Here is a 24,225-nt window from a genome sequence, read left to right as displayed (position 1 = left end):
GACTTTAAGGTATTTAGTGTGAAGGTGGTTATGTAATATTTAACTGTGAAGCTCAAAGGGGACGGCGTGGCGGTGGAGCATTGTTGAAGGTTTAATTGCTCATGCACACGCTCAGTGAGGATGTCACCTACTTCTTTAACTCTACAGGAGGACTACATGTTAGAACCAGGTCCAGGAAGTCCAGGAAGTATTCAGGGCAGGAATGCAGAGCTTATTAGAGTGTGACAGCTTGTCTTGGTCAGCTATAGATGTTAGACTCTGGTGTGAGCACTGCCCAGCAACACAAAGCCACCGTCTCCATCTCGCCTGTTCACATGCTCAACTTCACACACACACACACACACACACACACACACACACACACACACACACACACACACACACACACACACACACACACACACACACACACATCAACATGTGTGTTAACGGTGACTGCATGGCAACACAGCTTTCCCTTTCCCATCACCGGACGCTTTCCTCTGTCAGAGCTCAACAACCCACCACTTCCACCTTTTCACAAACAGCTTCCTCTCTGTTTGATCCTGGACAATAGGAGTGATGTCTCTCAGGTCCTGTGGGAGCCAGGACTGAGGTAGTCCAGGATTTGTGATGCGAGTAGATTTCTTATTTAAAGCTGCAGTCTTCAGTTCTGCTGGCTTGTGGTTAGTTCACACATGTAGGAGTTTCAGGCTTTAGAATGGAGGTTAAAGAACTGGGTATTCTGTAAGCTGAGAATATTTGTGTTTATGTTTCACGTAGGCCTTCAGGGGCTGAGAGGTCAGTGGAGCAGTTTTTAATCCCATACTGCAGGAAGCTTAAATCCTCCATGTGGAGGTGAGAGTGGCGCCTTGTGACGGACATCTACAGGAGATGCATCTGCAGGTGGTTTTACCCAATGAGCTGAAACTCTGAGGGAGGATCCAGGACTTCCGTCATTAGCTCAGGGCTGTTTGGAACCTGGTTCATAAAGACAGACCTCTGTTGGGATCAGACTCATAAAGAGACTCCCATTAAATATGTAAACACTGAGCCCAGCTCCAGTATTCTGTGTCATGTGGTCAGAAGCTGAGAATGTTTGTCTTTAAAACACGGTACTTGTTGGTTCTTGTTGGTTCTTGTTAGTTCCAGTTGGTTCTTGTTGGTTCCTGTTGGTTCTTGTTGGTTCCAGTTGGTTCTTGTTGGTTCCTGTTGGTTCTTGTTGGTTCTTGTTGGTTCCTGTTGGTTCCTGTTGGTTCTTGTTGGTTCCTGTTGGTTCTTGTAGGTTCAGTGGCGCCCAGTTTAGTGTGTTGGTTGGCCGATGCTCGTCCGTCACACCTGTACCTCCTCTTTTTCTTCTGTCACCATGGTTACATCATCTCTCCCTCCTCGTCCTGACTCTGCCTTTGGTCTGAAGCGCCTGGTGGTCCGGTCTCGTGGCTGCATGGTGAAGGTCACGCTGGAACACATAATCACCATGAAAGACAAAAAGAAAAAGAACCTAGAGGAATTTAACCCCCTCCCATTCTTTGTTTATGTTCTCTCCATCAGCCTCCACCTTCTCTCTCTCTCATTCATTCGTTCTCTAAATCCAGTCTTTAAAGAGAGAGAGTGTCCCAGCCTGACTCCTTCATGTTGGATGTTTCTCCCCGTGTGCTGTTTAAATACTTCCAGGTCTTAGTGCAGATTTAAGAGGCATCAGAAGAGTGCTGAGGTCAGTTGTCAGGCAGGAAGTTGTCATGAGTTAATCCTTGTTTACACGTCTCATTTACATGTTGGGTGGTGTGATGGAGGTTCCTGTAAACACGTCTGGAAGTGGATTAAAGTACATTATTTTAAAGCTGACCTCTGATAGGTTCAGACCGAGTTCAAACCAGGTATCACAGAGAAAGAAAGCTTCAGCAGCTACAACATACTGAGGGTGAGTTCACTCCTTTAGATCTGAGTGTTCCCCTGAAGACAGGAGGACTGGAACATGAGGGCGGGGGTGACATGAAGATAATGAGTCAAGGGTCAGAGCCGAACCCTGAGGCGAGAAAGTCAGTGGATGACCATGATGCCAACGCACAACCAGTTCATCAGTGGGCGACCATGACGCCTCTGACTGCTACAACTTATCATTGAGATCAAACACAGAAGTCAAATCCAACATTCTTCACACAACCCAACCACCGCTCAGTTCCTCCTGCTCTGACCTCAACACACAGTTTGATTGTCTCTGAGTTGCAGCCATCTTGGTTTTGATAAAACTGCCTGTCTGTTTGAGATAAATGGTTCTAATTAACTCAACATGAATCATTCTGGATGGAGACCTGTCTGAACCAAGAATAGACCTACGGAGTGACCACTGGAGGCTGGCTACTGAAGCCAAGGAAGTCTCACCAGGTCCCAGAAAGGTCCCATTCTTACAGAACAATCAGAGTAGCTCATCAGTTCATCCGTTCACATTGCAGTATGAGGGGGAGGAAGGGGTTAATGGATTTTGCTTGAGTTAGTCAAGAGTTATATATACTGTATAATTATTGTCTGAGTTATCAGGCAGGTGGATGCTCTGCAGCTGTTTGCCACTTGGCTTGAAGCTCTTTGCCCGAGTCTACATTCTGCAGAAGCTAGTTTAAGTCAGGATTTCCAACATGACACGACGCTCCTGCATCATGCTTCAAAACATCTCTCCAGAAACCTGTGGGTGCTGTCACAGTCTACAGTAAATCCATGTTTGGTACAGTCTGTGGTCTGAGGCTCCAGATTTAATGCTGGTAAGATAAGATACTCATATTAACCCTTTCAGTCCTGACAAAGACAGAGAGCAGTCAGGATGTGATCAGGTGCAGTCAGGTGTACATGTTAGAAAATGAGGATGATGGTTAGGAACACTTGGTATGTTGGACAGCAGGTTGAGGCTGGGAGGTCACCCATACACCCACCCGCTCCACCACCACCCCCACCCCCTCCACCACCACCACCACCCCCACCCCCTCCACCACCCCACCCCTCCTGCTTTGGCTAGTCTCCATGTGCAGGGCTCAGGGCCTTGGGAATGAATGGCGCCCCGGCTCTGCTCTGTCTTTGAAGCCAGCCAGGAATGCAAGGCCTCCTTTTTTTCTCTCTCTCTCTCTCTCTCTCTCTCTCTCTCTCTCTCTCCCTCCCTCTGTTGTTCAGGCGGCCGGCAGCACTAGCAGCTATCTGCAGCAGTGAAATATTCCCTCCGCTGCGCTCATTGTGCATCAGAGAGCCGGACGTCATCGGCTGGCCAATCAGTGGCTCCCACTGGGCATCCTCGGCTCTGGCTGGGGGGGGAGAAAGGACTTGCTAGAAGTCTTCCCTCTAATATGAAGCTCTCCTGGTTACTCGGTCCGGTCCCTTTTTAGAGGAAGAAAGATGTTCTGAATAAGAAACAAGGACTGAGATCTCTCAACACATCCTTCTCTCAGTTAAACTAAGGACGCTTTCCTTTTCTCAGATGGAAACCAAGAAGGTGAGGAACTTATCCTCAGAGTGTTGGTGAGTTTTTACACTTTGATCTGTCTGAAAGAGTTCTCTTTAGTTCCCAAACTTCCATTCAAAGCTTTCTGCAGAGGGCCGGTGTTTCAGTGTTTCCTAGTCTGCCGTGTGACTGTTTCTGGAGCCTTCCTACTCGTGTCCAGCTTCCCTGCCTGCTGTCATTGTTCACTTCTCTTGTCTCTTGTTGTTGTAGTTTGCGTGTGAGGGTATTTGTCTGGGCCGGTCACCCTCTGCCTCACCCTCCTCTCCCCTCCCTCTCCTCTCCCTCTCCCCTCTCTGTACATTTTGTCACTGCCTGTCCCCTCCATCACTTCCACTTGAGTGCTCCCCTGTTTGGGAGCCTCTCTCTCTCTCTCTCTCTCTCTCTCTCTCTCTCTCTCTCTCTCTCTCTCTCTCTCTCTCTCTCTCTCTCTCTCTCTCTCTCTCTCTCTCTCTCTCTCTCTCTCTCTCTCTCTCTCTCTCTCTCTCTCTCTCTCTCTCTCTCTCTCTCTCTCTCTGTGTTTCAGAGAGGGAAGAAGAGGGCTGGACACACACACACACACACACACACACACACACAGAATCCCAGATCAGAAGGCCCTTCATAAACACATGGGATCCCCTTCATACTGTAGTGTGAAAGGCTTTTTGGGGGGCGGGTTTTGTGTGTATGCAAAGCGACCACCTAGTCTCAGCTTTTATTCAACTTTTTCCCAAAACCTTGGTAATGCAGGAACATGTTTCTTGTTGTTGAATGTATGGGAGTTTGTAGTCCCCAGTCTAAGCTCTGCAGCTGTCATTAACACTGATGTTGATGTTTGTTAGTCAACCTCAGCTGACTCATGATGGGTGAAGCCGGGGATTTGAGTTGATGAACTGGTTGTATTGTCATCATCATAAAGGCATCATTGACCTGCATGACAGGTATGCAGCTTGATCACAAAGTCCTGGACAGGTATGCAGGTCATAGGATTAGCCTGCTTGTACTCTGTCATTAGAGTTCACCGTAAAACCCAAACCTATCATTAACCTGCGGCGGCTTGTTTCTGTGCTGAGGAGGATCTCATGGAGAGATGATGATGACAGCAGGTTAGAGAAACCAGGATTTATCATGTTCTATATTTAGAATAGAAACAGATAAATCACATCTGACAGGGTGGTGTCAAAGTGGTACGAGGCAGTATCCCCTAACTGTTGTCCTGATGAAACACAGATCTTTGATAATAATAATAATATTAATACATTTTATTTATAAAAGAGCTTTAAAAGTTTTGGTGAGTGAGGGAGAGAGTCTGAGGTGTTGGGGGAGAGAGTTCCAGAGGTTGGGGTCAGTGACAGAGAAGGCCCTGTCCCCCCAGGTTTGGTTCTTGGGTTTGGTGAGACGGGTGAGGAGGTTGGCGTTGGTGGAGTGGAGGTTGCAGAAGGTCGGTGAGGAAGGAGGGAGCTAGGTTATGGAGGGCTTTCGAGGTGATGAGGAGGATCTTGTATTCTGGAGGTGATGGGAAGCCAATGGAGGCTCTGGAGGACTGGGGTGATGTGGTCTCTGGAGGACTGGGGTGATGTGGTCTCTGGAGGACTGGGGTGATGTGGTCTCTGGAGCTGGAGTGAGTGAGGAGGCGTGCTGCTGAGTGTTGAATGTATTGTAATTTGTTGAGGAGGGTGTTGGGTGACATCATCTGAGTCATTTGGGAAAAGGTAGACCGGTCTGAAGGGGTCTCAGTGCTGTATCATAAACCCTATACATGGTTCACATGACTAATCCTCAGATTTCTCTTCATATGGAATTCTTGACATTTCTCATACACATGCTCCAAAACCTCCAAGGCTGTGGACGTGGTCCAGACTCCAGCTGCTACAACTACTACTATCCGTCTCCCCACTATCATCTCTCTCTCTCTTCACCTCCCTCTATCCCTCTCTCCAACACGGTCTCAGCAGATGTGTGTCTAACATGAGTCTGGTCCTGCTGGAGGTTTCTGCCTGTTAAAGGAAGTTTGTCCTTGCCACTGTAACTTGCTAAATGCTGCAAAGTGCTCTGCTCATGGTGGATTAAGATGAGATCAGACTGAGTCCTGTCTGTGAGAGGGGACTGGATCTGATCCGGTCTTGATGTTGGGTCATCATGAGCGAGTCTTTAAAAGTGAGTTTTTGTTCCAGACTCTAGGGGCCCTGATTGAAAAAGCTTGGGGGGTGCTGGTACCACAAGGCCAACCGGTGCCCCCAAAGCCTGTCTGAGTCCAAACAGGACAGTGAAAGGGTTTCCTCCCACTCTGTAGGGAGGAAGAATGAACATCTCTAAGTGGACGTATGATTTGTCTTCTTACAGCAGATGGAGCAACATTTCTCACAGGAGGAATTTGACCTTGAAGTGCCCGGTGAAGTCTTTGAGCAGAGAGCAGCAGGGTTTCTTTACTCAGACGTTTGGACATGGCAAATACAGATATGTGAGTTTAGACTGTTATGCTGGAGCTGACAGTGAGCTTTAGTCTGCTGGGTTTGTCCAGACGTTCACTCTGGAGCAGCCGGTCAGTAGATGTTTGAGCAGAGTTGAGATTTCAGTCATGATAACCAGACTGTGTTTATGCTTCCTCCCACAGGAGCTACTGAGACCACTTCAAGAGGTTTTGAATAAACAGAAGAAAGGCAGGAAAATGACCTAATTAGCAGCAGGCGTGACAGGCAGCCTGGATCAGACGTGTTGGTGGTCCCGGTTTCCATCCACAAGGAAGACCCATGTATCAGCGCACACACACGTCCCACGCCGTGACTCCAAACTCTGCCCTTCCCTTCCTGCCATCCGTCCCAGTCCTCCATGGATTCCTACCACTTCCACTTTGAGAGAATGAGCAACGTGGACCTGCATCCTCTGAGCCTGCCAGTCAGCCGGCTCTCCCCTGCCAAGTCCAGCAGCAGCATTGCAGACCAGCTCGCCCATCACCAACACGGCAAAGGAGACTCCGCCTACAGCTCCTTCTCTGGTGGATCCAATGCCCCGGATTACCCTTCTCCCTTTCTCACAGAAGATTTACAGTCCGGCCACTTCAGCCACTACGCTGATCTGAAGTATGTGAAGTCCATCTACAATCCGACCCAGGTCCTGCAGTCTGACTCTAAAACCATGGACCAGCTGTATCGCTCTGTTGAAGCGATCTCTCAGCAGTATCGTAATAACACCAACAACATCGTCAACCAGAACGGGAACAACGGGTTCCAGTCCAACAACAGAGCCCTGTCCAAGCAGGACACGCCTCTCGCCCGTCCTCCTCCGCCCCCCTTACGCCTGGATAGTTTCAGCGCCATAAAGAACTTGGAGAACAGCCGGATCCCTCAGCAAGACACCGAGCTTCAATCCCAGCAGGTGAAACCACAACCAAGACCCAACAACCGACTGCACCCACACCCCCACGGTCTCTCTCCCCAGAGACTGGAGACGGCTAACCCTGAAACAGGAAACTCAAACTTCATCTCTGACCCGGTGTTCTCAGTTTGGAGGGGTCCTCAACAGCAGCAAACACAAGCCCAGCAGCTCCCGGTCTACCGCCCCCACCTCCAGCCTCAGGACCAGGCTCGGGTGAACCAGCAGTTTAACCCAGAGTACCTTTTCATCACGGACAACAAGTCTGCCTCTGAGCAGCAGAAGTCAACAAACATCTTAAACCGATCCCCTCCCGAAGCCCAGAGCCAGCCGGACCCCTTGAATCCTCCACAGACCTCCAGCAGTGCCAGATGTAATGGAAACCATCAGAACCAGCCGGGTGGAAGCAGCAGCCACTTTCAGAGTCAGCGTAAGAGAGCGCACTCAGCTGATGATTGGATCAATGCAGAGTCAGCCCGAGCAGCCAGTCCCTGGAACCCCGGGCAGAGTTACATCAACAGCAGCATCCAGCACAAGGGTCAGTTCTACTTTGTAACGGGGGTGTGTAAGCCGTCTGAGTCCGGGATGAGGACCCTCTCTGCGTCCGTGTGTGGGTCTGAGAGTGAGAGCTCCTCTGTGCTGGAGACGCACCGCCTCAGAGAGAAGGGAAGATGCCACAGCACAATGGACGGTTTGTTTAGACCTCTTCAAGAGAGCTCCCGTTCCTCCAGCGGCATGATGTCAGATGACAAAGAGGTCTTCCATTGTGTGCCCAAGGAGAAAGAGCTGGTCTACAGGAGCCAGGATCAAGAGAACCGCAGGTTTTCCCTCACCTCCATGCATTCATCTAGAAGTTTTGATACCTTGGAAGACTTTGATGTGATTCAGAGTCGAGATATCGGACGCCACACTGCCAACAACCCGATATTCTACTGTGGACCTGAGAGGAACTGCCCGCCTCACTCAGGGACCAAAACCAAGGAGGCCACCTCCCTGATGAGCAACGAGCAGACCAACCACGCCAAGAAAGACCAGGACCAGGCAAAGAGAGGGAAACGGCAGCCTTTGGCGGATGTACCCAGCGAGAGGATAAACAAAGAGACCACCCCTCTTCTGTACCACCTCACTGGAGCCAGCAGGGCGGCGCTACAGCCGAAGAGAGCTGCAGACTTCAGCACAAAAAGCAAGGACGGGGTCCAGAACAAAACGGGACAGGGAGACGTGGCGGTTCACGACAATGAGAGGCCTCCAAAAAGTGACCAGAGCACAAACGACCAGGATGAGAATGTCTCTGTGGCGTGTAACACTCTGGACGACTCGTTTAAGAAGTACTACAAAGAGAAGCTGAAGGACGCCCAGTCTAAAGTCCTCAGGGAGACCTCTTTCAAAAGGAGAGACCTGCAGCTGTCATGGCCGCACCGCATGAGGCAGAAACCAGATCTGAGGCCGACAGTGATTCACACATTCTCCTCATCGCAGGACTCTGAGACCTCCACGGACACCATCACTCCCTCTCAGACCTCCGAGGACACGGAGAGAGGAAGCATTAAAGAGGAAGTGAGGGAGAGGACAGAGGAGACGTTTAACCAGACTCAAAAAGAGAACGGGAAACCAGCAAACGTCGCCCAGCCTCAGGTGGCACGCATCGGAGCCAGGAGGAGACTGACTCCAGAACAGAAGAAGATGTGTTACTCTGAGCCGGAGAAGCTCAACCAGCTCGGCGCCGCTCCCTTCCACGCCACGTGCCGATCATTCGGCAACGAGAACGACAACCTCTTCGCGGCCGAAGGCGAGGAAGAGGAGCGCCTGCATCAGGGAGAGCAGGGACTGGTCGCCGCACGCAGGAAGATCTTTGAGACCAGAGGTCGAGCCCTTTCAGCCCCGAGCTCTTCAAAGACCAACCTCAAACATCTGCAGCACAAGGCCCTGGTGGAGTACATGGAGCGCAAGACGGGCCAGAAAGTGGCAGAACCACAGCAACCAGCGCCTCAGGTACCAGCTCCATCGAGACAGAGGCATTCTCTGGGGGAGAAACCCTTCGACTGGGGTCCCAGACCTCAATCAGCAAATCAAGACAGCAAGAACACCAAGAAGAAGCTCCACAGACCCCACTCTGCAGGACGGATCCTGGACTCCTCCACCAGCTCCATCAGGTATGAACCAGGACCTGAGATCAGGGAACTTCTAAATCCTTCTATCTGTGAGACACTTTAAATCAAACATTCTCATGTACAGGTACGCCCAGTTCTTCTCCGCTCAGTCCTGTTCAGGCCAATATGGCGGCCAGTCAAGTCAGCAACAATGGAGGGAAAGCCACGGTCCATCTCAGGTGAGGTCGGCCTCAGTGGAGAGTCTCTTGGACCAGCCGGGGGAGCCCAGCTTCATCAGGAACAGATCCAAATCTACACCACATGCATTTCAGGTGAGTCTCCTCAAAAGAGAGACATTGATCTGTAGAAATAAGACCGGACCGTTTGAAATCTCCTCCTCATGACAGGATGTTGTGTTGGGTTTATGAAGCTGTTTTTAAATGTAGTATTCACATGTTTCTTCTTCTTCTATGTCTGCAGGCACTCAAGAAAGAACCACCAGCAGTCCCCACGGTGGAGACCTGGAGGTATGTAGGAACATTGGGACATTGATTTAGTTTTTAGGTCAGTAGAGTATTAGGTCAGAGATGTGTGCGCTGTGGAAAGAACCATAAATCTGCACGTGAGTTATTGTGGTGATGGAAAGTCAACACCCACCTTCTCCAGCACATCAACATTCTTTAATCACAGAGTTCCTCTCAGACTGGAAACAAGGAACCATTCACTGAGACCTTTCTCAGGATCCTACAGATCTGACAGAAACAAAGAGACACTGAGAAATGATCAGTTTCTCTGATTTGACTCTTTTTATGTTTTTGAGTAAACTGACTGAAACTACTGACAACAGTTCTCCCAAAGTGTTCTCACTCAGAGCGTTTATTTCAGAATTAACATGACGTGTTTTCAGAGCTCAAATAATGCAAAGAAAACAAGTTCATATTCAGTTTTAAAACAACACAATATTAATGTTTGACTGAGGAAGAGTTCAGAAATCTGTATTTGGTGGATCCCCCGTGGGTCTATGCGTGCCCTCCATCAGTCTGTCACGGTGCTGTCGTTGACCTTCTGACTCTCCTGGAGCAAAAACTGATCCGTCTTCCTCTCGATCACATTCAAAGGGTTTTCAATAGGGGTCAGGTCTGGAGATTGGGCTTGCCATGACAGGGTCTTGATCTGGTGGTCCTTCATCCACACCATTTTTTATTTTTTTTGAAACTTTCATTTTTATTCTTGTTTTATATGAACATATAACATGGACAAGTGAGGACTAGGACATGACATTACAACCAGTACAAAATGAAGTGAAACTGAAGTATTATAGACAGGAACAGTTCACAACAAAGGCATTCAGACAGACAGAAGAAGGTAAGAGTCTTTGTGGTTATAGCAATCCTATTTTTCCCAGAGTGTATCCCCAGAGTCAATAATGTCTTTAAGTAGTTTCATGGTGGGAGGGTTCTTCTGAAGCCAGCCTTGTGTTCTTCATCCACACCTTGATGGTGTGCTGTGGAGCATTGTCCTGCTGGAAAAACCAATCCTCAGAGTCTGGGAACAAAGTGTGAAGCTAGAAACGGCTCTTCATCAATGAGAAGCAAAGAAGAGCCAGGCTGAGGTTTTCAAAAGGCTGTAAGGTTTGGACCATGATGAGTCTGGAGAGGACTACAAGCCTCAGTGTCTCACACCCACTGTGAGGTTTGGTGGAGGATCCTGAGGATCTGGGGGTCGCTTCAGCAAGACTGGAAGGTCTTTGCAAAGGATGCATGAATCAAGATACGCACAAGGAAAACTCTGACAATGTTTAGACTCTGAGGACCGTCTCTCCAGCAGGACGACGCTCCACGCCGTGATTAAAGCTCTAAATGAGACTCTTTCATTTGATGTTTGGAGGAAATGTTTTCAGTATTTTAAAGAATCAAACTAGAATGTGTTTTTACTCAAACACACCTGGAACCAGTCAAATCAGAGGAACAGATCATTTAGTCTCAGAGCTGTATCTGTAGGACCATCTCGTTGTTGTTGTAAGACCAAAGTCTTCCTGGTCTTCATGGCTGTTGTTAAACCTCTGAATGTCTCTGTTAGTCCACAGAGGAGTGACATAGAGGAGTCCTTGAAGCCGGCCTTTGAGGGCCAGCAGCGAGTCCGCGTGGTCGCTCAGCGGGGGAAATCCATGGAAGAGCTCGGGACGTCTAAGTTAACGAGACAGTCCGCCCTGAGTAAAAGCTCTGAGCAGCTGGACTCAGCTGGACCAGCAGGACTGGACCGAGACAAGAGGAGCGTCTCGTTCTTTGCTGAAGTCAGAGACGCCCAGGGACCGGACAGAGGGACGAGGAGACCGTACGGAACAGAGCCAGCAAGAGACACTGTGGGTCAGAGGAAAACTCAGGGACAGGCACAAAACCAAACCCAGAAGAGGTCTCTGTTGAAGCAGAACTCAGAACCAGAGCAGGAGGCCTCCACAGGAACCAGGAACTCTAGTAGATCCACCTCCCCGGCCTCCCGCTCCTCCTCCCGGGCCAGGGTTCACTCTGGATCACCCGGTTCTCACAGTCCTGTCACAGATGAGTTTAGATCCAGCAGGCCGCCTAGTGAGACTTCATCTCACCCTCCTTCCCCAAGAGGTCCAGATACCAGCGAGGGGGAGATCAGATCTACTCAGTCCACCCCCCCTCAGACAAAGCTTCCTTCTGAAAGCAGGCCCAGCTCCAGGTAAGACCAGACCCTGTAGCAAAGCAGCCTTTCATTACATCCTGTGAATCCGTCTCTGACCGTGTGTTCTCTCTCCCTCCCTGCAGAGTCAGAGTGTCTCCGTCTCTCTCTGGACCAGAGAGAGACCCGTCAGTGGATCCACCGAGCAGTGAAGATCCACCAGCCGAGTCCAACCAGGAAGTGTCTCTGAGCTGTGGGGTCACCACAGATCCCTCGCTGTGGATCGTCCCCCCTGAAGAAGAGATCAAAGAGGACCTGCAGACCTCAACGCTGACAGACAACGTGTTTGAGGACGAGCCCGCCAGCTCCGCCCCTCAGACCCTGACAAGTCCAACCTCTGGGTCCCCGTGCACCTCCGTCTCCGACACGGACGCCAGCCAGGCGGGAGAGGAGGACAAACCAGAGGCGGAGGAGGAGAAGACGGAGGAGATGGAGGAGAGGGGGTCACCAGAGGGAGGGACGGAGAGCCAGGAGACGCCCGTGGAGAAACCTAAGTGGGAGGAGCTTGTAAAAGCGATGGTGAAGGCGGACCAGTCGCTGGCCATAGTGCTCTACCCGCTGACCAACCGCAAGACGGCGCTGATGCTGATGGAGCAGCTGCTGTCTGAGGACACGCTGCTGATGGAGGAGCACTACAAGAAGAAGCAGGAGCAGAGAGGAGCTGCTGAGAGGTGAGTCTGCACTTCAAGGAAACACTGAGCAACAAGAAAGTCCCACCAAGTCTGAAACATCCAAGAAGGGAACTTTAGTCTGAAACATCCAAGAAGGGAACTTTAGTCTGAGACATCCAAGAAGGGAACTTTAGTCTGAAACATCCAAGAAGGGAACTTTAGTCTGAAACATCCAAGAAGGGAACTTTAGTTTGAAACATCCAAGAAGGGAACTTTAGTCTGAAACATCCAAGAAGGGAACTTTAGTCTGAAACATCCAAGAAGGGAACTTTAGTTTGAAACATCCAAGAAGGGAACTTTAGTCTGAAACATCCAAGAAGGGAACTTTAGTTTGAAACATCCAAGAAGGGAACTTTAGTCTGAAACATCCAAGAAGGGAACTTTAGTCTGAAACATCCAAGAAGGGAACTTTAGTCTGAAACATCCAAGAAGGGAACTTTAGTCTGAAACATCCAAGAAGGGAACTTTAGTTTGAAACATCCAAGAAGGGAACTTTAGTCTGAAACATCCAAGAAGGGAACTTTAGTTTGAAACATCCAAGAAGGGAACTTTAGTTTGAAACATCCAAGAAGGGAACTTTAGTTTGAAACATCCAAGAAGGGAACTTTAGTTTGAGACATCCAAGAAGGGAACTTTAGTCTGAAACATCCAAGAAGGGAACTTTAGTCTGAAACATCCAAGAAGGGAACTTTAGTCTGAGACATCCAAGAAGGGAACTTTAGTTTGAAACATCCAAGAAGGGAACTTTAGTCTGAAACATCCAAGAAGGGAACTTTAGTTTGAAACATCCAAGAAGGGAACTTTAGTTTGAAACATCCAAGAAGGGAACTTTAGTCTGAAACATCCAAGAAGTGAACTTTAGTTTGAAACATCCAAGAAGGGAACTTTAGTCTGAAACATCCAAGAAGGGAACTTTAGTCTGAAACATCCAAGAAGGGAACTTTAGTCTGAAACATCCAAGAAGGGAACTTTAGTCTGAAACATCCAAGAAGGGAACTTTAGTTTGAAACATCCAAGAAGGGAACTTTAGTCTGAAACATCCAAGAAGGGAACTTTAGTCTGAAACATCCAAGAAGGGAACTTTAGTCTGAGATTTAGTCATGGACTAGATTTCCTCTCCAGAGTGGTTCACAGAGTTTCATCTTCAGCAGCTGTGGAGATGGAAAGAATAACCCCCTCTCCTCTGTAGCATCATGTTCCTCTCTGAAACTTGATCTGGTTTCTGATCGCCAAAGATCTGCTCCCCTAGTGCCTCGTTACCTTTTGTTGCATCACAAGCAGAGACACAGTAAGCGATCTGCTTACTGCGGCGCCTGCACTCAGGTTTCTGCTCGTGTAAGCAAACTGCAGAGACATCCAGAGTGAGCAGATATATTTCAGGGTTTTATAATATATAACTAACACTCTGAGTTTACTGCAGCATTTAGCAAGTTACAGTGGCAAGGACAAACTTCCTTTAACAGGCAGAAACCTCCAGCAGGACCAGACTCATGTTAGACACACATCTGCTGAGACCGTGTTGAAGAGAGGGATAGAGGGAGATGAAGAGAGAGAGAGATGATAGTGGGGAGACGGATAGTAGTAGTTGTAGCAGCTGGAGTCTGGACCACGTCCACAGCAACAGAGATCCAGAGGAACCTACGAGACAAGGGAGCTCAGGGACTCCAGAAAGGTCTATGGTTAGTAACTTTAATGGGACAGGAAGAGTTAAAGTGAGAGACAGGCAGAGAGAGGAGAGAGAGGGAAAGACAGGATCCCAGTGTGTCAGTCTAAGCCTATAGCAGCATAACTAAGACCTGGTCCAAGCCTGATCCAGCTCTAACTATAAGCTTTATCAAATAGGAAAGTTTGAAGCCTACTCTTAAAAGTAGAGAGGGTGTCTGCCTCCCGGACCCTGACTGGTAGATGATTCCAAAGGAGAGGGGCCTGATAACTGAAGGTTCTACCTCCCATACTACTTTTAGAGACTCTAGGTACGAGGAGCAGGCCTGCATGTTGGAGCGTAGTGGTCTAGAGGGATGAGAGAAGCTAACACAGGAGGGATGAGCTCTCTCTTCCTTGGTTTCATGGTCTGTGAGGAAGTACTGTACCTGAACTCCTCTCTCTGTTTGTCTCTTTCCAGTGTGGAACAGGTTGAGGAGGCTGAACCGTCGCCTTGTCCTTCAGCTCCAAACAGCCTCGTGTCTCAGTGTTCAGACCTGCAGAGCAAAGCTGACCTCAGAGAGAAGAAGGTAAATATTGATGATTTGACTCTCTGACACCTTTGAACAGAAACAAGAATTACTTCTCCCTTTATAGTGAAGAGTTTTATCACATCCATCAAATTAAAAATGATATATATGTGTATCTTTGAACCCTGAAATCATGAATGAAGTATTAACTTTAAACATAACCCACGTAAGGGTTGTAGCATCTTTGCTAGCTTTAACACTTTAACATTAAACTAAACTAAGAAACAAAGTTCATAAATTAACTTCATATTCATTTACATAAGAAACTAAACATTTATAACCTTATACTTTGAATAACCAGGTGCTTTATCAACAGAAAGTAACATATGAACTGTTATCTATTTATATATGTTGTTTCACAGCTTCACCTATACTCACATCCAGTTTATAGCTTTTCAAAATAAGAGCACCGATCTTTATACGAACACTTATCACATCAAATCAAGCTTTATTGTCATTTTGTTCATAACAGTGTAACAAGTGCATGGACTGAAGTGGTCCCAGGTTTAGTGCATGGACTGAAGTGGTCCCAGGTTTAGTGCATGGACTGAAGTGGTCCCAGGTTTAGTGCATGGACTGAAGTGGTCCCAGGTTTAGTGCATGGACTGAAGTGGTCCCAGGTTTAGTGCATGGACTGAAGTGGTCCCAGGTTTAGTGCATGGACTGAAGTGGTCCCAGGTTTAGTGCATGGACTGAAGTGGTCCCAGCTTCAGTGCACTGGACTGAAGTGGTCCCAGGTTTAGTGCATGGACTGAAGTGGTCCCAGGTTTAGTGCATGGACTGAAGTGGTCCCAGGTTTAGTGCATGGACTGAAGTGGTCCCAGGTTTAGTGCATGGACTGAAGTGGTCCCAGGTTTAGTGCATGGACTGAAGTGGTCCCAGGTTTAGTGCATGGACTGAAGTGGTCCCAGCTTTAGTGCATGGACTGAAGTGGTCCCAGCTTTAGTGCACTGGACTGAAGTGGTCCCAGGTTTAGTGCATGGACTGAAGTGGTCCCAGGTTTAGTGCATGGACTGAAGTGGTCCCAGCTTTAGTGCATGGACTGAAGTGGTCCCAGGTTTAGTGCATGGACTGAAATGGTCCCAGCTTTAGTGCATGGACTGAAGTGGTCCCAGGTTTAGTGCATGGACTGAAGTGGTCCCAGGTTTAGTGCATGGACTGAAGTGGTCCCAGCTTTAGTGCATGGACTGAAGTGGTCCCAGCTTTAGTGCACTGGACTGAAGTGGTCCCAGGTTTAGTGCATGGACTGAAGTGGTCCCAGCTTTAGTGCATGGACTGAAGTGGTCCCAGCTTTAGTGCATGGACTGAAGTGGTCCCAGGTTTAGTGCATGGACTGAAATGGTCCCAGCTTTAGTGCATGGACTGAAGTGGTCCCAGGTTTAGTGCATGGACTGAAGTGGTCCCAGGTTTAGTGCATGGACTGAAGTGGTCCCAGGTTTAGTGCATGGACTGAAGTGGTCCCAGGTTTAGTGCATGGACTGAAGTGGTCCCAGGTTTAGTGCATGGACTGAAGTGGTCCCAGGTTTAGTGCATGGACTGAAGTGGTCCCAGGTTTAGTGCATGGACTCTCATAATGACAGGAAGACCGTCCAGCTGAACAAACACAACGTCCCACTCAGAGCCTCGAGGTGATGTCACCATGATTGCATGTCGTTGTCCTGACGTGGACTCGTTCAGACTGAGATCATTCTCTTATCACATGATGTTCTGTCTGACTCTTATCAGAGTCTTGCACTGGGCTAATGTTTGGCTCTGCATTTAGCCCCCCCCTCTTCCTGGTTCCTGTTAGCATTCAGTCTTAAAGCCGCAGCATACCTTCTCCATGATCTCTAACATCTTAGGTGTCATAAATCAAGGTCCCCAAAGTCTCTCTCACGTTCTCCTCTGTGCTCAAACTTTCAGACTCTGTTAGTGTCCCTTATTGAGGAACGGCTGCGGTCGCTTGAGGAGATGCGTGCCGCCCTCCAGACGGAGATTGAGGAGAACGTGGTCCACGGTGAGACCCTGGAGGTACTGGTCCGTCAGCGCTGTCTGCCTGTGGAGCTGGAGCGGTACAACCTGTTCATAGGAGACCTGGAGAGGGTGGTCAACCTGCTGCTGTGCCTCTCTGCTCGGCTGGCCAGGGTGCAGAACGCACTGAGCACCGTGGACCAGCACACGGATGCTGAGGAGAAGGTGAGGAGAGGACACCTTTGTCATGGATCAGTGGGTTCATAAATCAAGACATCACACCTCCCAGAAGGTCTTTGTTTTTCATCAGTGTCTGTATGGTTTAAGAAACAGCCGGTAAGCTTATATTCAGTTACTGAGTTGATTTATTGGAGTTGTTGTCCGTGGTGATAAACCTGCCTGCAGGGACTCTCCTTTGTGAGATGCTCCATGTTCAGCCACCTTCTGAAATCCACTCATCCTGCAGCCTGAGAGAGAGCGACCTTTTCTAAATCTAGAGATGTGTAATAACACACCGCCATGCTTGTTTTCATGCGAGCGTGCTGATGCATGTGAGTCAAAGTAAACTGTACAGTCCCCGTGCCAGAGGGGGGTCGTCCTCATCGTATCACTGATCCCTGCAGCAGGCGTGATTCACTGCAGCTCATTCAGAGCCTCAGGCAGCCATGAGTGTACGAGGTGAGCAGCTGCTCCCAGGCCCTCAGATATACTCTCACACTGTTTGCTTTAGAAACAACAAACACGCCACTTTGAAAAGTTGAAGGGCGACTTTAATGGAGTCAAGGTTTCTCTAACGGTGGAATTCAAAAAATGCGCTCAGCTCTATCTGTGTTTAATCACCGTTTAGAGCTTATCTCTGTCTGAGCCAAATGATTTATCATGAGAGGATCAGTTTAAAAAGAACTCTTCACTCCTGTCAGAAGGTCCAAACTGACTGTTTAATTTAACTATTTAAACAATGTGTAACATTTTTATTTACCTTTAGATTTGTATTTTTCTATTTTGTTTCAATCTATTATAATTCATATTTTTAATTTTAATTTTATTTTATTTTTTTCTTTAATTGTGCTCTTTTTTTCAATCTGCATTATTATTGTTATTATTATTATTATTATTATCTCTTGATATTTTATTTTTTAATTTACTTATTTATATATATATATTTTTTTTAGCTCTATTTATTTGTGCTCTATTTTTATTTTAATGATTTATTATTGTTATTTTTATTTCTGTAACTTTTTATTATTTTTTTAAATATTATTTTTATTTATTTGTGCTACATTTTTATTTTAATGTATTATCATTATTATCTTTATTTATTTTATTATTTGTATGTGTTTATTTTATTTGTGCTATATTTATATTTATCCATTAATATTATCTTTTTATTATTATTTTAATTTTTTCTTTATTTGTATTCTATTTTCCTTTCTACCCTCCTTCTTTTCCTCCTACCTTATCTTATCTGAAACCCTGCAGTGACGTTCAGAGTGAGGAGGACAGTTTGATAATCAGACTCTTTAATAGTTTTCATGCTGATCATTAATAATTGGTTCCTGGTTAATTCATGAGGAGTTCTGTGCTTCCTCTTTTGCATCCCCGTGTTTTCCTCATCTCTTTATGTTTGCATGGATGCATCAGGTTCCTGGATTGATCCCTGAAAGAGCTCCTTGTTAGTTCCTCCATGTGTGAAAGCCGGGCTGAACGTGCTGCATGCTCAGGGCTTGTTACAGGCTCATTTGTTTTCTTGCTGTTATCAGCAACCCTGGTATTTACACTGACTCACCGAAACTCCAGCCCAGTTTCGATGACATTTGTATCTACCCTGCCCTCTGTTGACACAAGGAAACACTGCACCTCGGATCCTGTGGCTGTGACACATGACCGTGCCGCTTTCACTGCGCTCTATCACATCAGTGCACACATTACATCAGTGTCTAAACATGAATACAACTCAAAACCCTTTGTTTGCATAATAACAGGTCTGATTTCATGTTTGCAGGATCAAATTGGGCAGCTGCATGAGCATTATCACTGCAGAACATTCACCTTGTGGGTCCTTAGTGAGACAGAGGATGTAAACATGATTCAGATCTTAAACACTTCTTCATTTTCAATCACAGACAGAATATTCTGCAGTGTTATGGTGAAAAAGAGAGGATATGTAACCTCCTGCTCTCTGAAGTTTAACATCTTTATCCTCCTTCTCAGCAATCTCTGGACAGTCGCCATCGCCTGCTGTGCAAACAGAGGGAGGATGCCAAAGATCTCAAGGATAACCTGGACCGGAGAGAGAACCTGGTCTCCACCTTCCTGTCGCGCCAGCTGTCTGCCGAGCAGCTGCAGGACTACCGACGCTTCGTCCAGACCAAGGCGTCGCTGCTGATCCGGCAGAAGGACCTGGAGGAGAAGCAGCGGCTGGGAGAGGAGCAGCTGGAGGCGCTCTCCTGCAGCCTGAGTGTGTGAGAGGGAGGGAGGAGGAAGCACTGATGTCTCCTTTCTTTCTGGACTTGATGTTGAAAAGGACACGCAGAGGGTCTGACTCTCTGAGACTTTAGGAATCAGATGGTGCGGCTGCACTCAGACCCTTTGCACCCGGTCTTTGTACTGCAGAGGAGGACGGCTGTGTGAAGAAACATCATACAATCTTCCTCTCATCACTGAACATGATAGGAACATTACAGACTGAAGCTGTCTCAGCTACTGAGCATGCTCAGATCGCTGATCATTGTTCTCTCACAATGTGCATGAAGACTTTCCCTGAGAGGAATGAACTGATGATTTCTGTGCCTTCATCCAGTTAGAGCTGCTAGTTGGAAACGTTGCGTCCCTGTTAGAGTCCAGCTCCACTCCTCATGTAGTCGCTCACAGCCTCGTCCCTGCACCGAGGAATCCTTCTATAAGCTTTAAGACCGTCTCTGGAGCGGTGAGAAGGCCTCAGTGAACGAGGGCGGCCTGAAGGGGGGGCGGGGTACTGGACCTGTCGTAGGATACATGTCTTAGATTTAATCTGTCCTTTTTTTTTAATGTGTTTCAAATTAAGGCACTAAAAACCAAAAAGGGTGAATGAAAAAAAAAAAGCACTTTGTCATGATATAATGCACATTTCTTTAAAATCAGACTCCAGTGTGATCTCAAGTGAAAGCCTCCCTCCATCCTCCATCCTCCATCCTCCATCCTCCATCCTCCATCCTCCATCCTCCATCCTCCATCCTCCATCCTCCAGCCTTTTCTACCTTTTGTGTTAAACTTTGAAATAATGTCCTGAAAGGAACACGAGCACGCCCGGCTACATGAAGGAATGTGTACACATTCTTCCCCGGCTTATTTCATGCTTAATGTTATTAAGTCCTGATGATTTCATGCTGGAACAGCTCCTCATACGGAGGCTGTAAACCTCTTTCAAGCAGATTAGAAGTAAGCAACAATTCTTTCTCCCTTTGTTGCAGGAGGGACACCAGATACTTGAAACCCTTTTTTTTAAACCACTGAGTCCACACTCTTCACTTCAGGTGTCTTAAATGTATTCTCTAATCTCTACCTCCACTGTTCATCCCCCTCTTTAGACCTTTATTTAATTCACACAGCTGTCCCTTCAATCCAATAACATGTCAGAAGAATCTCACTTTTTAAAAACAGCTCCTACGTCCTGACTTTTCATGGTCGTGTTAATTCTGACTTCCTGTTTTCCCAGAGTCATGTGATCTGTTTGCTCTTCATGTGCAGTGTGTGTGTGTGTGTGTGTGTGTGTGTGTGTGTGTGTGTCTGTGCTCTGGATCATGAATGTGGTAATGTTGTGTGCGTAGAGATTAGCTGTTGAAGAAGATGACAGAACTCCTCTTGGTGTTTGCTGTGTACATAAAAAACTATGAAGTCTTAAAATGATCAAAACGTTCTCGTCCTTCAGGAAACACATCTCAAGACAAACCCACCGTGTGTGTGTGGGTTGACTTGCTCTGACTTTAGTGAGTTTAAATGTCAGAAAAGAGGAAAAGTAAACTATTAAAGTCATTCTTCCTCCGACACTAGAACCCTTCCCTTTCACTAACCCCTGCAGCATTTCTCTGGAGCTTCACGTCCGGCCTGTTTCAGTTTGCTAAACAGATGTATGTTTGTTTTGGCCTTCATGCTGACGCAGGGCCGAAGGGGTAGAGAGACTCATGTTGTTTCCTGCAGCCTGCTGGAATTCCCGAAGTATGCAAACGAGCAATATTTCAGAGTAAGAAGGAAAAGACTGCTGGAGAGAGAGAGAGAGGGAGAGAGGGAGAGAGAGAGAGAGAGGGAAAGCTCCCCCAAAGGAGCAGCACATGGAGGAGTAATCCTCTCAGTTCTTGCTGTGTGTGCAGACTCACAAAGGTTGGACCAGTTCCTGACTCATTTCTCGTTCCTGTCTTTCAATCAGAGCTGTGTTTTGTTGTTTCATTCAGTGTGTGTGTTTAGTTTGTGAGTTTGTGTGCATCAGTAACTCCAGCAGAACTTGTTTCAGTCCGAGCAGACTCTTCCTGCTGTTCCCCTTTCCTCTGAGAGTTTGTTTCTGTGCCTGTTTGGAGTTTTAAATTCCACCATGTTTGTAATATTGTGAATAAATTAAGCTCTCCCTCTCCTCCCTGTGTCCTCCATTACTCACATCATGTGCTGCACTATACATAGAAGCACAAATATAGGTTACATGAAGTATTTATGAACTCTGACTTATGCTGCTATTGCAATATTTAGACTGAGGCAGCAAACGTTTGATTCTCACAGCTCTGTGAAAGTACTTCCTCCTCTTTAAGGTCTTCAGTGACTCTGGTTGGAGTAATCTGGATCTCCTATCAGAGCTCGTCTCTGCCCTCTACAGGCTGATCTAAAAACTGCACCTGAGCCTGCAATCATTTCTGCAAATTACCTGGAAGCAACAAATGTGAACAGAGATGGTGTTAAAATAAGGCTCTAAGTGTTGAGTCCTTCTCAGATCTTAAATATATGATGGACAGAGTGTTGAGATGACAGATTACAAACATCCTCTGTTATCTCTGACAGAGACGATGCTTTGTGGATTCTTTAAGCTTTAAAACTGAATGTAACCTTTACAGAAATCCATGAATGATTTATTAAGTGAGAGAAACTTGTGATATATGATTCTGTTTCTAAAGGAGATACGATCCTACTGTGGAAGTTAGCTTAGCAGCTAGCTAAAACAGCTAGCCAGCTCTTCCCACAGATGTAGCATCTCAGCTAACCCTTAAAAAACCAACATCCTGTTTGTTTTTTGAAGCTTTTTTACAGATAAACCGACAGAGCTGTACTTCAGCTTTAACTTAAAGACCCAACATCAAGACCGGATCAGATCCAGTCCCATCTTTGCACTTTGCATCATTTAGCAAGTGTTACGTGTCTGCAAGCAGCATGACATGAAGGTCAGAGGTCATGGACAGGGACACTGACAAAAAGAAACTTAAAACCCTCAAATACAAACACATGTAAGGCCTTTGGGGTCTAAAAGGTGGAGTGGAGGTGTAAAGCTAATTCTACTACAAGAGTAGACAAACTAAGGAACAGGACTAAACCAACTGTCATCTGCAAAAAAAACTCTCCTGAGAGATCAATCCTCTTTTTAATGATCCCTGTGCCACCCTCCTACCCTCCACAATACATCCACAATACATCCACAAACATACACACACACACACACACACACTCAAACAAACCCAGAGGAAACAACTGAAGGTGTTGTCTTCTCTGTTGCACACTCTAACTGAGGGAAAGGAGCTCCTTTCATTGAGCAGCCAGGCTGATGAGCTCCAGCTGGGTGCAATGAGAGCAGGTGCTCTCCATGATGGGCTCGTTAGGAGCCCTGGAGGTCTCAAGCTACCTCCATCTGTAACATAAGTTACAGTGGCAAGGACAAACTTCCTTTAACAGGCAGAAACCTCCAGCAGGACCAGACTCATGTTAGACACACATCTGCTGAGACCGTGTTGGAGAGAGGGATAGAGGGAGATGAAGAGAGAGAGAGAGATGATAGTGGGGAGACGGATAGTAGTAGTTGTAGCAGCTGGAGTCTGGCACGTCCACAGCAGCAGAGATCCAGAGGAACCTACGAGACAAGGGAGCTCAGGGACTCCAGAAAGGTCTATGGTTAGTAACTTTAATGGGACAGGAAGAGTTAAAGGAAGTAAAGAAGACCTCTGTGAAGTCTAGAAGCTTACATCAGGAGGCATTTAGTGCCTAGCTTGACTTTCTGTGATGACTGTAAACAGGATGAAGGTAGAATCTAAAATATACCTCCCCTTTAAGTTAGCTAACTAAGCTAACTCATCAGTTTAATCTGTGAAAACACCTGACAGAGATTCTGTAACATGATCAACTTGATTATTATAGAAAGCTGCTTCTTCCAGCCAAACATACAAGTTAAAGATCTGATTTTAAGATCACATTTTCACGGCACTCAGTCTTCCTCCTCGTCTTGTCTCTTTCATACATCTCTGCCCTCAGTTGTTCAGCCTGACAGAGGAATGTTGTCTAGTTTGTTTGTCAGTGAAAACAAAAGCTTATTAAAAGGCACAAAAAGAACCACATGAAAATCCCAGGAGGGCTGAGAGAGACACTTTACAGTCTAACAGACCCTTTCATTCAGATCTGCACTGACAGGAATATAACACCAAACTCAGGGAGTTCTCAACCAGCACAATCTTTGTCTGACACTAATTACATACTAATTTGTTTTAGTGATGTTACAGGACAGCAGCAGGGATGGAGCATTCTGCTGAACACTGAAGACAATGAGAGAAGAGGAGAGGAGGGAACAGGACGGTCTGAACACTGCAGCAGAGGGCCAGCCACGGCACAGCGTACTGAGGAGCTGTGCTGCTGATCATCACTGACAGTGTCCTTCTGTCCCAACAGAGACGCAGAGTAACAGAGACCAAGGGCTCAGGATCAACATGCAGGGAGCATGAGAGGGAGACATGTTAAACTGACCATGAGTCAAAGAGTCTGCATGTCAGGAGGACGAGAGGGAGACATGTTAAACTGACCATGAGTCAAAGAGTCTGCATGTCAGGAGCATGAGAGGGAGACATGTTAAACTGTCCATGAGTCAAAGAGTCTGCATGTCAGGAGGACGAGAGGGAGACATGTTAAACTGACCATGAGTCAAAGAGTCTGCATGTCAGGAGCATGAGAGGGAGACAGGTTGAACTGACCATGAGTCAAAGAGTCTGCATGTCAGGAGGACGAGAGGGAGACATGTTAAACTGACCATGAGTCAAAGAGTCTGCATGTCAGGAGGACGAGAGGGAGACATGTTAAACTGACCATGAGTCAAAGAGTCTGCATGTCAGGAGGACGAGAGGGAGACATGTTAAACTGACCATGAGTCAAAGAGTCTGCATGTCAGGAGCATGAGAGGGAGACATGTTGAACTGACCATGAGTCAAAGAGTCTGCATGTCAGGAGCATGAGAGGGAGACATGTTAAACTGACCATGAGTCAAAGAGTCTGCATGTCAGGAGGACGAGAGGGAGACATGTTAAACTGACCATGAGTCAAAGAGTCTGCATGTCAGGAGCATGAGAGGGAGACATGTTGAACTGACCATGAGTCAAAGAGTCTGCATGTCAGGAGGACGAGAGGGAGACATGTTAAACTGACCATGAGTCAAAGAGTCTGCATGTCAGGAGCATGAGAGGGAGACATGTTGAACTGACCATGAGTCAAAGAGTCTGCATGTCAGGAGCACGAGAGGGAGACATGTTAAACTGACCATGAGTCAAAGAGTC

At 47.1% G+C, this 24,225-nt stretch overlaps 1 protein-coding gene across 3 annotated transcripts; it reads left to right on the top strand.

The window, feature by feature from the left end:
• Positions 1–3,283: 3,283 nt before the first annotated feature.
• shroom1 (shroom family member 1) lies at positions 3,284–21,066 on the top strand. Of its 3 annotated transcripts, none has more exons than XM_034683836.1 (9): positions 3,284–3,480; positions 6,057–8,967; positions 9,050–9,236; positions 9,385–9,431; positions 10,984–11,610; positions 11,697–12,281; positions 14,404–14,512; positions 16,415–16,687; positions 18,674–21,066. In XM_034683836.1, the coding sequence occupies exons 2-9, from the start codon at positions 6,272–6,274 to the stop codon at positions 18,926–18,928; spliced, it is 4,779 nt and encodes a 1,592-aa protein (XP_034539727.1). In that variant the 5' UTR covers positions 3,284–3,480; positions 6,057–6,271; the 3' UTR covers positions 18,929–21,066. The 3 variants fall into 3 exon arrangements, with proteins under 3 accessions (XP_034539727.1, XP_034539728.1, XP_034539729.1); XM_034683837.1 differs by having other exon boundaries at positions 3,306–3,454; XM_034683838.1 differs by lacking the exon at positions 3,284–3,480 and adding an exon at positions 5,783–5,903.
• Positions 21,067–24,225: the final 3,159 nt, after the last annotated feature.

This window comes from Notolabrus celidotus, chromosome 5 (genome assembly GCF_009762535.1).
Source record: "Notolabrus celidotus isolate fNotCel1 chromosome 5, fNotCel1.pri, whole genome shotgun sequence".
Lineage (NCBI taxonomy): Eukaryota > Metazoa > Chordata > Actinopteri > Labriformes > Labridae > Notolabrus > Notolabrus celidotus.
Note: the sequence above shows the minus strand (reverse complement) of the source record. Positions and strands in the feature narration are given on the sequence as shown.

Coding starts and splice junctions, on each gene's coding strand:
- shroom1 (XM_034683836.1), top strand. CDS start 6,272: ATGGATTCCTACCACTTCCACTTTGAGAGAATGAGCAACGTGGACCTG. Junction 8,968..9,049: donor TCCTCCACCAGCTCCATCAG/GTATGAACCAGG, acceptor TCTCATGTACAG/GTACGCCCAGTTCTTCTCCG. Junction 9,237..9,384: donor CTACACCACATGCATTTCAG/GTGAGTCTCCTC, acceptor CTATGTCTGCAG/GCACTCAAGAAAGAACCACC.